At 42.0% G+C, this 14,719-nt stretch overlaps 1 protein-coding gene across 2 annotated transcripts in view; it reads right to left on the bottom strand.

The window, feature by feature from the left end:
• CLASP1 (cytoplasmic linker associated protein 1) overlaps window positions 1-14,719 on the bottom strand; it is a 1,312,099-nt gene that overhangs the window by 629,087 nt on the left and 668,293 nt on the right. For both annotated transcript variants that reach the window (XM_085647275.1, XM_085647274.1), the window contains one exon: window positions 12,083-12,238. In XM_085647275.1, the coding sequence (XP_085503401.1) occupies window positions 12,083-12,238 (156 nt within the window). The remainder of the gene's footprint in view (window positions 1-12,082; window positions 12,239-14,719) is intronic.

The following is a 14,719-nucleotide window of genomic DNA, read 5'->3' on the forward strand; positions in this document are numbered from 1 at the left end:
GGCGGGGAGGGGGGCTGCTGTGCTGTGAGCACACGTGTGCCGCAGCGGCGAGTATCACCTTGGGGTGAGAAGGTGCAGTGATTTGGGACTGATGCATAGAAGTGTGGGAGAGTGTCTCGGGCCTGCTACCCGAGGATAAATATGTTTTGCAGGGCCTCCCTCCTTTTCACTATAGTTTTTGTTGCTTCAACAGCCAAGGTAGGAATCGTTTGGCTTTTCTTTTTATATCTTAAGTATTGTTTTTTCTGCTGTTGTGGTGCAGGTGCCTGGTGCACATTGCGAGCGCCAGGTTTCCCTCTCCTAACTGTATTTCAGTTTACTTTTACTTTAGACAGTGGAGAGGCCTGCGCTCTGTGTATTGTAAGCGATGCAGTGCTGGCCCACTTACTTTTCTTTTCTGGCTCCATCTGCGAGTCAGAAGCACGCTACCATGGTTCATGTTCTCCTTGCTTAGTCTCTGCACAGAAACAGCAGATAAGGGTGCCAAGGCCAATTTCTGTCTCTGTTGGCGGTCGGGCCGCTTGGGAATCGGCTCTTCAAACTACAATGGTGTGGGGACCCCTTCACCCCTGAGGTGCTGTGTACTCTGGAATAAAACCACCTTCTGCTAAATTTCTTGTCAATCCAGGAGTCTCCAGGAAGCAATTTAAATGTCAAGACAACTCTCGTGAATAATGTTCCTGCTGGAGCCAGATAAGCGTTTTGTCTAGTGGCAGTTTCACCCATCATCAAGTAGCGCAGATGGTTGATGTGCCTGCTGCATAAAACGTGTGCCAGACATATCACTACACTGCATTTTATGTGGCAAGCTCAGGGGGTTACTGCTCTTGTCACAGAGATCCTTTTGTTATTTGAAGTTCATAAGCTACAATACTAATATACCACATATACATATGAAACGCAATCAATGAGCTGCATTTAAACTGCGTGGTATAGGTTAGAAATTTATTTTTTTGCCCAGGTTTTCATTATCCCAATGTTGCTAAAAGGGTTAGGTTGGGTAGAAATACATTCTTTTTAATAAAACCAACCACGGTGGTACGTTTAAAATCCTGTGTTTGTGCCTCCCTGGACCACACACACGTAAAATATAATGCCTGCTAATAAGGATGATGTGTGATTCCTACAACTTGTAATCCTCACTGTCTTACGTAACATTTCCTATAAACTGATTTGCACATGTATGATTGGTTCTCTCTGTATAATGTGTGTATGATGTAAAGTGCTCTGACACCCTACACTGGTATGAGGAGCTCTATAAAGGAAATGAAACATGTGAAAGAGACAGATTAGTGCCCTTCCATTTCAGGTGCTTTGTAGGAGTTTGAAGGTCTTACAGTTTTTCATTTCTCATATGGGTGTTGCTTGTGGTATTTATCTGTTTCCATGGACTTCTTTGCTCGATTTTACTTGCCAGAAAGTGCCACTCTTAAGTGTCACACATTTGACCGTTAAATGTCACTCATAAGTATACTGAAACTATGAAAATGTCACACATAAGCAATCTTAAACCTTGGCAGTTATGAGTACCTGGAAGGTAAACATGCTGCTGCCACCACTGCTCCCTAAAACACGGTGATAGTCCTGAGGTTTATCTTCCGTAAGGGGCGCAATCCCCTCAAATAAAACAGGAATGCTTTGAATTCCCTTGCTAATACTTTGTGCATGTGTCTTTGTATGCTCCTCTTTTTCAGATGGTCTCTTCACAAGTGTGACCCATTCCTAAGCAGTGTTTAATTGTTATGGTGTTTAGTTTGCACGGTTGCTGTCGGAAGAAACATTAACTATCCTAAAAGTATAAAATCCAACTTGCCCTACAGTAGGGGCCTTGCCTGTGCCACCACTGTGGAGTCTACACAGGAGAACCTAAGGCAAGAGCTGAACGGACATTTTGCACCTCACTCAGACCTGTCCTGAACAGCCGGGCCACCCGCGCTGTGGGGCCGGCCCAGAATTTAAATTGTCATGCCGCCAGGCCTGTGAATTATCACCAAACATCAAGAGAGCCCGGGCGGGCCCGCCCGACACAATGCCACTGGATGAAGGAAAGTGCTGTGTCATGCACTCAAGAGACCGTGGTGAGAGACTGAGGGCCGATTGTCACTGGTAGTCACGCTACCTCAGCCTAGGCGAAGAACGAACACTGTAAGTTAACCAGCCACTTCCACTAGTTGTCAATCAGAATATCACAATAAAATTAATTTAATTTTCGGAGAGCGTACAATGTTTCTATTCTAGTACTGCTGCAGCAAGCGGTGCATTCATTAGGGCTCCCATGAGGCGGAACATTGAGGACAGCAGTAGTCGGGCTGCCCCGCACAGGCACCGGCTGCATTCACTGGTACACAGTCAGGAGTTGGAGGCAGCGTAGAGGTTGATTGTGGGGATTATTCCCAGCTAGGGATACAGACAGATGCAAAGAGGGAGTCTGGCAGGGGATGGATCCTACGTTTAGCTTTAGGATTATTATTGCTCAGTGTCTTTTTGAAAAAATACAGCATAGATATCTAGGCTATGTGTACCTCAGTCAGCCTCTTCTCCTGAGGCTTGCCCCCTCCATCATGCCTAATTGTATTGTAATGTTAATTACTTAGACTAGCCATGCAACTTACTTTTAGCCTCAAGTTAATAATAGCTGGTGGCGCTGTGCGCAGTGCTGTAATCAACAAATTGATTTTTATTAAACTGCTCAATATGTCTTTTTGAAATAAATAGCATCATTCTGCATAGCTGCCAAGGTTTCAGATTGCTATGCAACGTTTTTAGAATTTCAGTGTAATTTTGAGTGACATTTCAACAACTGTGACTGACACTTCCGCATGAGCAAAATCAAGCAATGAGATGATGGAAACATATAAATATTATAAATTACACCCATTTGAGAAACAGGAAACTATAAGAAGATCTTAAAGCGTCTGGAAAGCACCAGAAATGGATGGGCACGCACATTGCTAGGGGTCACAACCCAGGCTGGAAGCTACTGAATGTTGTGATGAGGAATAAGGTTAAAAATGCATGATAACGGGATGGAATAATGGAGTATGTCTAACATTATGACGTAAAGCATGCCAAGAATGTCAGAACACAAAAGCAGCGTGGGATTTCTCTAAATCACTAGGCCTTGTGTGAAATGAACTTCTATATATCAATAACAAGCTGGAGGTTTTTGGTGCGATAGAGCCAAGCTACATGGTTGACTTCATTGGGGGCTCCGGAGCAAATGTCATTTTTTCCACAGCCGCCCCCCCCCACCTCCCGCTATCGGCCATGGGCGGCAATCTGAGGGATAGCCCCGGGCGCCAGAAGCTCTAGCTACGCCACTGTCTCCCACACCCCAGTTCTTTAGTGTGTAGTAATGGGTTTTGAAATGTATTAAAGTACTTCTGTGTTTATCGAGTGCGGAGCTTGTTGCAGCCATATAATAACTTTCCTGAGAAGTCAGTGACATCTTGGCGTTGCTACCACTGAGTCAAGTGCTGAAGGGATTATATTTGGACCAGTTTGCAGAGCCATGGCAGAATGGACCTTGGGACATTAGAGGAAAACAACTTGAGCCCCTATCGCTAACTCCCAGTAGCCCCTGCATGCCCAGGGAACTTGGTCTGATAAGATCACTTTTAAACCAGACCATGAGAAACTGACACATCGCATATGTGTTCCTGAAAATGTTTGCAGTCCTCCATTCAAAACTGGAGGCGCTTTTATCCGAATTCCTTTCGTTTCAACAGCAATACAGTTGATCTCTTACATAGCTTCAAGAGGGCCATGGTTATGAGATGCATTGTCTATTCAAAATTGGACATCTCCATTTCCCTATACCTAAGCACAAAGAAACTGATCATGGTAATCATCCTACTTGCCAGGAAAAATAAATCACTGCTGTGCTCTTCATTGATCCCAATGCAGCATTTAGAATTGTGCACTATGCTACACTGCTTCTCTGCATTCAACCTATGCCCATTACTTTCAGATAGAAATCAGTTCATTCCACTAAGTCAATGCAAATCAGAAAAGTCTCAAAACATCTAACATCTCCTGTAAAGCTTCACTTTATAATTCTTCCTTTCGCCGCCTTCACATTTACTTTGACTACCAATGGAAATCACAATTAATGTAATTTCCTATTAAATGTAAATAGCTAGGGCGGTACTTAGGAAAGGTGCAGGAAATGGAAGAAGCTGCAGAATCAATCATGGCTAACATCTCTGATATGCAGGTCTGCTTAACTAAATCACAAGAATCCACAGGAATACTCAAAAAAAGCTATAAAATGCAAAGGGCAGATCATGTCGCACTCTCCACAGGATCTTATCATCAGATTTTTCCAATATACTGCTTTAAACTTGACAACCATTTTTTTCACAGATATATATATATATATATATATGTACACTCCACGTTTGCCCAAGGAGAGCCACCACCACCTATGTTAGACGCGTTTCGCCTGCCCAGCAGGCTTGCTCAATAACAAGTAAATATAGTTTCATCAGCCATTTTAAACTTTACAAACACCAGTGTCACATGTGAACTACACAGTAAAAGAGCGCAACAGACTCGTAGTTTTTTCTACCAAACTCACGATTTGTGTTCCACACCGCAATGCGATACTACAATTCAAATCGCAAACACCAAATTCATTTTGTTTGGGCAACAAACAATATAAAATACGAATGATATAAATTGCAATCATACACATGTTAGAAGTGGAATGACTCATTACACTAATACTTGTGCATGCTGAGATATCATTAAAAAATCAAATTATTTTCTTTTAACACACAATATTTATACATATTCACTCTCTTTTACTCAAATCATGCCCAAGTGGGCAAATTAAGAGCTAACCAGTTCTGACTGAAAAGATAGACATGTATCCAGTTGCATGTATTAAGAACATGGGATGGCTCGTTCTTGGCTACCCTAATCCTTCAATCGTGCCCAAGTGGGCTGTTTCGTGTCTCATATTAGCGTTATGTTGTTCACTCTAAAAAATTGCAACAAATTACATCTTGCCCAAAAATTACAAAGAGGTACAATCTTAAATAACTAGTTAGAATCCTCATTACTAGAAACCATTGTTTATAAAAAATTATCGTAAGGTTTCCTTTACCGAAATAGAGCCCAAGTGGGCTACCCATTATACTCACTGGGTTTGTCATTTATAATCTTAGTTGTTACTCGCACATTATTGATTATACTTGGTCTGTTGTAAAAACGAAAGTGCTCGTGCTAAATAGTGAATAAAAACAAAACAGAACAGGACGGGATGCAAATTCATTTACAGCAGAATGGTCTAAATTATAAATGAGTATGCAGGTCTTCCTCAATATTGAGTTCTTCCGGGGTTTTGGTATTGAGTTTGATAATATAGTTAGACTCCAATCTCCTTAGTCTTTTAACTCTATCACCTCCCCTCACATATGGCAAGACACTATCAACAACAAAGTACGAAAGGCACTTTGTGTCTTTTCCATGGTGATGCTCGAAATGACGGGGTAGGACCTATCCCCATTTTTAATAGCCTCAAGGAGCTGCGAAACATACCTCAGGCCACAAGGGCACTGAAGTATGTCGACCGCAAAGTCTGTTTTACAAGAGAAACATCCTTTGATTTTTTTGTTCCTCCCTAGACAGGCCAAGTGTGTAAGTGGAAGTGTTTTTGCCATGCGCACAGGCTTTACATTTAGCACATTTTACAAATCCTTCCCTACGACTAAGCCATTTTGAGGTAGTTTTTTTGTTATTAGTGGCAGGTAGAACATTGCTGACCAAGGCTAGTTTGAGTGAACGAGCCTTTCTATCAGCGGCCGACGCTGAACAAATTTACCCAAAACAGAATCATTGTAGATCAAATGCCAATGTTTTTGCAAAATGCTTCTCAACCGGACATGTTGAGTATTATAAAAATGCAATTAATCTGCATGTATTATTGTCTTCTTTGGAAGAAGCTTGCTTTTTTTTACTAGGGTTAAATAATATCTCTTCCCTAGATTTATGTTTGGCCTTCCCAACCGCTTCATCAATGCAAACCTGTGAGTAGCCCCTTGCCAAAAATCGTGTTTTCAAACATGCAAGTTCATTTTCTACCTCTTTGCTGTTACTACAGTTCCTCATTGCTCTGAGGCACTCCCCATAGGGGATACTTCCAATCAGATTACTCAGATGGAAACTAGCTCTGCTGTAGTTTTTGGTCTCCAGTTTCCCATTCCGAACAAATACTGTTAAATCCAAGAAATTCACCTCACTGGCACTTATGACACTAGTTAGTTTGAGATTTAAATCATTGATTTGCAATTTCTTTACAAACTCTCTTGCACTTTTTTCTGTCCCTTTCCATACGACGAATAAATCGTCTATGTAACGACTCCAATGCACTACATTGTCCTGCCATTCCTTCTGCCAGACTACCTGGACCACATGCTCCTCCCACCAGCCCATATGCAAATTAGCATAGCTGGGGGCGAAGCAGGTGCCCATCGCAGTGCCACACACTTAATGGAACAGTTCGTTATTAAACAAGAAAAACTTATTTTCTAAACAGGTTGTTATCATGCTAAGCAGCATTTGTGTGTGTTGCCAAAGTTTAACTGGCCGACTCCCTAGATAGAATTTTGTAGCATTAAGGCCATCCTTATGTCGAATACTCGTATACAGAGTAGTGACATTGATAGTCATTAATAGGAAGTCGCTCTTCCATGGCTCATCATAGATTTTCCGTAAGAAGTCTCCCGTGTCTTGGATAAATGATGGAACCTTCCTAACTAGTGGACATAAGAAAGAATCGACATATTTTGAAGTGCTCTCAAAAGCACTCCCTATAGCAGAGATAATTGGCCGTCCAGGAGGGTTTTCAATATCTTTGTGGATTTTTGGTATTAGATACAGTACCGGGGTGATGGGGTTGCAGATCTTTAAAAAAGCCATTTCTTCATCACTAATCAACCCTGTCCTAAAGCAATTCTGTAATGATATGTTGTAAGCTAGATGGCATTTGATCATAGCATCATCCTTAACTCTTACATAGTTACATCTCTTGTTAAGCTGTTAGTATGCCTCAGCAAGATATTGCGGTCTACCCCATAACACAACATTGCCACCTTTATCCGCATTACGCACAATACAATCATTGTTGCTTGCTAGCTTATCAACAAGAGTGTAGTAATTCTTCACTTGTTGCGGAAAAGGTTTTTTCTTTGCATTTATTGTTTTACAGAGGGTTTTTACTTCATTGAGTACCAAATCATTGAATATATCAACAGAGTCTCGTACTGTAATAGGGGTAATTTTAGACGTGTGTTTGAACCTGGTCAACGCATCACTGCTTATATCTTATATATATGATCAAGCCCAGTGAGGTGGGCGGAATGAGTCATCCTATCATGAGAAGGCAATAAAAATAAATTTTAGCACGTAACTGGTGTCCGCGTCCCATTATCAGCTGGCAGGCGCTGTGGGAACTGTTCTTTGGAGATATATATATTTATATACACTCATTTGAGATTTATTAAAGCTGATTGAAAAACAGTGCATTTCAGTCTCATGAGATCTCTGAATGTGCCGCTGCCCGTGACCAAGAAAATTAATTCTGAAACGCGTTGGGCATTTAATATTTAGGATGAAACCTACTTACCTTTGCCCTGCCGAGCTTTATATGGATCCTGGTGAGGAGTGCGCTTGTTTGGGGACAAACTGTGAAAAGGTTTATAGATGGCTGGTCCGGCCGGAAGCGCACCACTGCTGGCTACATACGGCAGGTCTGCGGCTTTGAGATTGCAAAGCCAGTTGGAATCCTGGGACGCTCTCATGTTGGCAGGACGAAGGCGTATGGTCTCATCCACCTTATCAAGGGTACGAGTTATTTCAATGACATTTAAAGCAGCATTGTATAGAGAGTTTTGCACTTTGGGGACTATGTTTACCAGCATGCACTGTTAAGCACGTGACACTCATTTGAGATTTATTAAAGCTGATTGAAAAACTGTGCATTTCAGTCTTGTGAGATCTCTGAATGTGCCGCTGCCCGTGACCAAGGAAATTAATTCTGAAACACGTTGGGCATTTAATATTTAGGATGAAACCTACTTACCTTTGCCCTGCCGAGCTTTATATGGATCCTGGTGAGGAGTGCGCTTGTTTGGGGACAAACTGTGAAAAGATTTATATTTATATATACATATATATAGCTAGCAGTAGCCCTGCAAGACAGGTGTGACTAAAGTAAAGGATCTTCGTAGGCAATCTGCCATTTATATGGCCTTTCCCACTGCCTCATTATACTAACTGAAAAATGTGAGCTTATTAAAACAACATAACCTAATGGTTTATCAAATCAAACACATCCCAGTAACATGTTCTGGTCCCCATTGACTAAAGTGCATAATTATGTTACATTAAAAAGTAAACACAAGCTCTCAAACCGTTACCCTCTCTCCCCTGTGTCCTTTTTTGCAAAGCCAGAAACAGAGGGAATTAAAATTTGGAGTAACAGAAGTAACCATTGTGAGAACCCTCCGATCATTATTTTCTTTCTTGTAAGAGGACCTCTTCTCATGATTATCGTGTGACACTTGTAACGCTGGCAATCCCTAAACCATTGGACTACCCAAAAATAAAACTGCCCTTTTTATCCAGCGGGGCACTTGCTCCTGCTCAAAGAGACTATTTATATAACACAGGACAGAGCAAAATTGCAAGTCGAACTGCAGATCTCTTATTCAAAATCACCCTATCCTAAAGCATTTGTTTGTGTTAAGAATGAGAACGAGCTTCTGCATTACTTTAGCAACAACATCCAGTTCATCACACCACGTTGTTTTGGCATCCTGAGCAAAATGCCACCAGGTCCACTTTCTTTGCCAAGCAAGATTAAAGTTCTTTAGGATATAAGCTACTGTTACCTTGTCAATAAAGACATAGGAAACTTAGATTTTAATGCAACATAACCATCACATCTTCTTTAGAAATTGGCATTTATAGGCACATGGGGCTGCTGTGCAGGCTGTGCACTAGAATATACAGCAAAGGGCGCAGAAGGAGAGACTATCAGGGGCTGGTGCTATTAGACATCTGGTGCCTGTGTAATGATGGGCTGAGAGGTACAAATGGCTCCTATGGTCAGGAGTCTGGAGAAATGGGAAATAAGCTTCCCAAGAAACATACATGGCAGACACTATATCAATGTAGAGCTCTTTTTCAGAAACACTTGGTAGGGTTTGTTGATTATGGTCCAAGAGTAAAAAGGGAATACAGAATCATAAACAAATCCAACGCTAAAGAGACAGTTAAAGCCATACTGGGAGAATGACGGCATGAGAATCCCTGTCTTATGACATAATTTGAACCAAAAGTGATGTAAAAGAATGTCACAGGATTCTTTAGTAATGCCCCAGTAATATGAATCAATGCTGGATCCTGCACTCCTAGTGAATATGTACTTTATGGAAAGCACTAGGGGTCTTGAGACCATCTTTTCCGTGATCTGTTTGACCCAGAGGAGGGAGGAAAGCAGTTCACAAGTGTGTATTCTCCTGCAGAACTACTGAATATAGTGTTATCCCACAGAGGTAAAAGAGCCATGGCCAACACTGCAAGAGATCAGCCCCCTGTGGCTTTGAGTAGCAGCCAGGATCGATTACCCTGAAACGAAGATTACAGAGGGCCAGATGTACGACCCTTTTTTGCGTCCGCAAACGGGAGAACCTCCCGTTTGCGGCCGCAAAAAAGGGTAATAGGATGTGCAAATGCTATTTTGCGAGTCACTGACTCGCAAAATAGCATTTGCGACTCTCGCTATTAGGAAGGGGCGTTCCTTCCTAATAGCGAGTCAACATGCTATGTACTAGTGTTTTGCGACCGCATTTGCGGCGGCAAAACACTTGCCGTTTACCATCTACTTCAAGTAGGTGGTAAACCACTCGCAAAGGGGACCCCTTCCCCTTTGTAAGTATGTTGGAAAATATTTTTTAAGAGCAGGCAGTGGTCCCAGAGACCACTGCCTGCCTTTAAAAAAATGAACCTAAGAAGTTTAATTTTTCTTTTTTAAATGCATCCCGCTTTCCTTTAAGGAAAACGGGCTGCATTTAAAACAAAACTGTTTTATTAAAACAGAAGTCCCAGACATGGTGGTCTGCTGAGTCCAGCAGGCCACCATCCCTGGGAGGGCCTGTCATTTCCAATGGGCTCGCAAATTGCGAGAGGCTCATTAATATTCATGAGCCTCGCAATTTGCAACCCTATTGGGAATTGCAAACAGTGTAAAGCACACTGTTGTACATGCAAGATAGCGCCTTGCAAATTGCGAGTCGCAAATGACTCGCAATTTGCGATGCGCTATTTTGCATGTCGTACATCTGGCCCTGAGTCTCTTTGATGGTTTAAAGAGGCATGTATGAGCCCCTGAACACTGCATACATGCTCATTCTTCTTTTGTGAAAAAAAGGTGATGAACAAAAAAGGATAGAAAATTTTCAGTATACACTCTGCTCGGAAGAGTAGGGCCAAGGTGGCAACACATTTCTGTATAAATTTGCGCTAATACTGATGTTGAATTGTCGAGTTAGAGGAAATTAACACACAAAAGGTGATAAGAGGAATACTTGCAATTTGTCTAACCACTGGCAATCGCTCGGGTTCGCATTTCAACCCAGCGTTTTTTGCTCACCATGCCACCTCAGTTTGGACCCAGCCATATGCAAATCAATCTTGACACGGCTCTTCATGGGAACAGTCCAGCCCGAACTGCCAGGCCCGGTACTCCCTTCACCAAACACAAGCAACCTGGGCCAGTTTCACCAATTTATGGTCTTATCAGCCAGGTACAGCTTGGTTCCAGTGACACGGTGAGCATGGGACCCACACCTGGGCCTACCCATTCCACTTAGTTTGTGTTCAGGTTCATGGAGGACCTGGCCTGGCAGTTCAGGCTGGACTGTTCCCATGAAGAGCAGGGTCAAGACTTAATGGCATATGGCTGGGTCCAAACTGAGGTGGCATAGTGAGCAAAAGAACGATGGGTTGTAGTGCTACCCAAGAGATTGCCAGTGGTAAGACCTAATGCAAGCAGCATTCCATCACCTTTTGTGTGTGTCATGTACCACTAAGTGGCCTGGGTATGCCTAGAAGTGGGTCCCAAGCACACTGTCACTCGAACCAAGATGTACCAGGCTAATGAGCCCATAACTAGGGCGAAACCTGTCCTGGGTTGTTTGTGTTCAGGTTCAGGGAGGACCTGGCTTGGCAGTTCGGGCTGGACTGTTTCTATGAGGGGCAGGGCAAAGAACTGATTTGCATATGGATGGGTCCAAACTGACGTGGAATGGTGAGCAAAAAAACGATAGGTTGGAGTGCTACTCGCAGCGATTGGCAGTGGTTAGACTTATTGCAAACAGCCTCCCATCACCTTTTGTGTGTTTAAACGAAATTAACTTCATTCCATTTGGGAATCCAATTTGCAGTAGCTGAAAACAATCTAACATTGAGATAATCATAATGCAAGACCCTATTATTAGTGGCTAGGAATTAAGTATTTGTATTTTGCTTGCATTTATAGTCAATTTTTCGTCTTCCATTAAACTTACAACACAATAAGAAATATTAAGACCATTGTAGTCGCCACTCTTCAAGAACAAAAGCAGTGCCAAAAAAGAATGAAGGTATTATGATGGCTGAATAAGGAAACAGCGCTTCTGTCATTTAATGGGAATTTTTTTATTTCATTATTGGACAAATTGGATATCATATTGGCTGAAACGCTGCTGGTCACAGCCTATAAAAATCCCAGAATTCTTTGCAGAAACTAACTTTTTAATAACAGAACATAAGTGTCCTTAAGCAGCAAAAACCTTTCACAACTATATTCAATAAATGAAAATACTTAACACTTGTGTTGTACATTTTAATGTATATAAAGCCTCAGTGACAAACGTATCACCTTTTGAAATGTGATGAACTCAACTGAGGTCTTGTTCCACGTACATAGTTCATATCTATGTTGCAAAGCATATCTCAATGGACATAATAGTAGAAAATGCATGCAGAGCCATGCCATGGTCCGCTCTACCATTAACGTGCAAAACATTCTTACCCAATGACGACCTGTTAGGACTCGTCTCTCGACTGCAACCCTGGCTTCGTGGGATTTTGCTACGCTTTTCTGCAGAAGACGGTATTGCTTGGACTCTCTGTGCTCCCCCGTAGGTGCTTCCTAGAAGTTTACCTGGCGAATTGGAACGGCTGCCAGCTGCAAATACGAGTTTGGAGTAAAGTTACCACATAGAACATGTTTATATTAGGTCAATCTATTATTTCTACTTATTACAAAATAATTCAAATGAATTGTGGCTATTCAACAGAATGTTTAAAACCACTTCATGCAAAAATTCAACTAAAGTCAGTTAACAAAATGTTATTTCTCCAACACTTACAAATTAAGTAAAAAGCAATACAGTAATACAGAGGATGAGAAGAAAAACACATGGTCCGTGCTAGACTAAGAAAATGGCTAAAAGAAAAGAATTTCAACAGAAAGTGAACATGTTCAGGGTCAGAGTGCAACTTGAGTACTCTGTGAGCAGCTGTGTAAAGTAGACAACATACCAACCACTTGCTGACACTTCTCTAATCTGCACATTGAGAATTTGACTTTTGCTGCAATTCTATATAGTGTCACTTACTGGCAAGATCTGTTTTTGAATGTTCGAGGGACAAGATTAAGCGCCATTTAGGGAATGGTTAATACATCTAACATGTTTTTAAATGTTTCTGATAGCGGCACTGGTGTCTATGTGCAGGCACCCAAGCCCATCAAAGCAGTCACCAATGATGGATGGATGATGGGTCTAAATAAACACAAAATAATCCAGATCTATCATGTGATTAATCACTGTATCAAAATTATAGAAATAGTACTGACTGCTTGTCTTAAGGTGTAACAGTTGCACATTAATGGAGAAAAAATAAATAACTAATACATATCTGCTACTTCTTATCATATACAAGTGGTTTATAGTAACCTACCAAGGCAAACAGGGCAGAATCCAAGAGGTTAGGGGCTGGGGAGTGATCTGGTGGAGGCCAGATGTACCAGCGAGCTCAGTCTTTTAAATTACACAGACTTGGTGGTCTATCACCTTTTATACGAGTAGCAGAGGAATTCTAAAAAAAAATCGGGGTCCACAGTAAACAAATCCAGTTTCTTTAACCATCTTCCAATACTCCTCATCTACTTCAGGCTAAAAGCCTGTTCCTTCTTCCCATTTCTGATTTTGTACACCCTTCAACTCAAACTGCAATCTATCATAAGGCTTGAGTCCACATCCTCTTTTCACCACAGATAGATAGAGAGATGAATAGATGGATAGAGAGATGGATAGAGAGATGGATAGAGAGATGGATCTAGAGATGGATGGAGAGATGGATGGAGAGATGGATGGAGAGATGGATGGAGAGATGGATGGAGAGATGGATGGAGAGATGGATGGAGAGATGGATGGAGAGATGGATGGAGAGATGGATGGAGAGAGGGAGGGAGGGAGGGAGGGATGGATGGATGGATAGATATATAGATAGATAGATTAGATAGCTCTTTATTGCATGATTAATTAATATCATTACAATCGAAGTCCCCAGGACAGGGGGAGGAATGCATAGATTGAATAAGAAATTAAAACATTTTACAGCTGTTATAAAAGACTTAAAGAAGAGTGACGGGCTAAAATCAACATCTTAAAAAAGATTATAAATCATGAACGGCCCATTCCTCTGCAGTCTAAAAGGCTTTCTTTTGTCCCACTTCAGCCGCTGTTTACAATCCAGATGTGTAAAAGTGTGTGATTCAGCATGGAGGAGGATCAAAGGTGAGGGGGAGGGGTAGCAAACAGAGCCGCTACATATTTAATACATTTCACAAAACGGACTGCTAGTTGAGCTGAATCACCTCTCCAATCCCGCGCATCCGCAGAGCCAGAACCGGGGGTTAAAGCCTTCTCCTACTTTGCGTCCCCTCCCTGTACACCATCAGGAAGGTGCTCAAGACCTGGCTCTTCGACTGAATCAGTACTGCGGACCCCACCCCCCCAGGGCCTTGAGATCCTCACATGTGATTAGTGCCCTTACAATTCCCTGGTTGATTGATTGGTTAATTGATTGAAACAGACTTCTAAGGTGCCTCGATAGGACCCAACAATTAAAATATGTCATACCGGTGGAAGTCAAAACTTCCTTAACTGGAGCAACTTATCACAGATCCAAACGTACGTGTCAAAAATTCCTCTCCCTTTCACAGAGGCAACATTGTCTGTCAAAGTCATCCAGATTCCTTTGTCCATACCAATAGGATTTTAAAGGGATTAGTCCAGATCGCAAGCCCATTTGCCGACGTTTCATGCTCAAGCTAAGGGGCAGAGAGCGGTAGAATGGAAATATCTCTGAATCATACTGCATAGAGGCCAACCGTCTGTGTGCCAATTTCTTCACTGTTTGTGTGTCATGTTCCGTTGATAATAGCCTTGCTTGTTTAATCAGCAGTTCAGCAGTCAGTGCCACCGGCAGGCTGCTTGTACAGATTTCACTTGCCTCCAGGGCGTGATTTTGGTGCTCGTGCCAGTTTGTTGCCGGATAGCTTATCACTTCCTAGATTTGGTTTAACATGTAATTCTTCGCCTGACTGGCCTTAAAAGTATAGACGACAAACTTCACTTTAGTATCCAGTGCTGCAAGGCTA

The sequence above is a fragment of the Triturus cristatus genome, chromosome 3_2 (genome assembly GCF_964204655.1).
Source record: "Triturus cristatus chromosome 3_2, aTriCri1.1, whole genome shotgun sequence".
In the NCBI taxonomy this organism is placed as follows: Eukaryota; Metazoa; Chordata; class Amphibia; order Caudata; family Salamandridae; genus Triturus; species Triturus cristatus.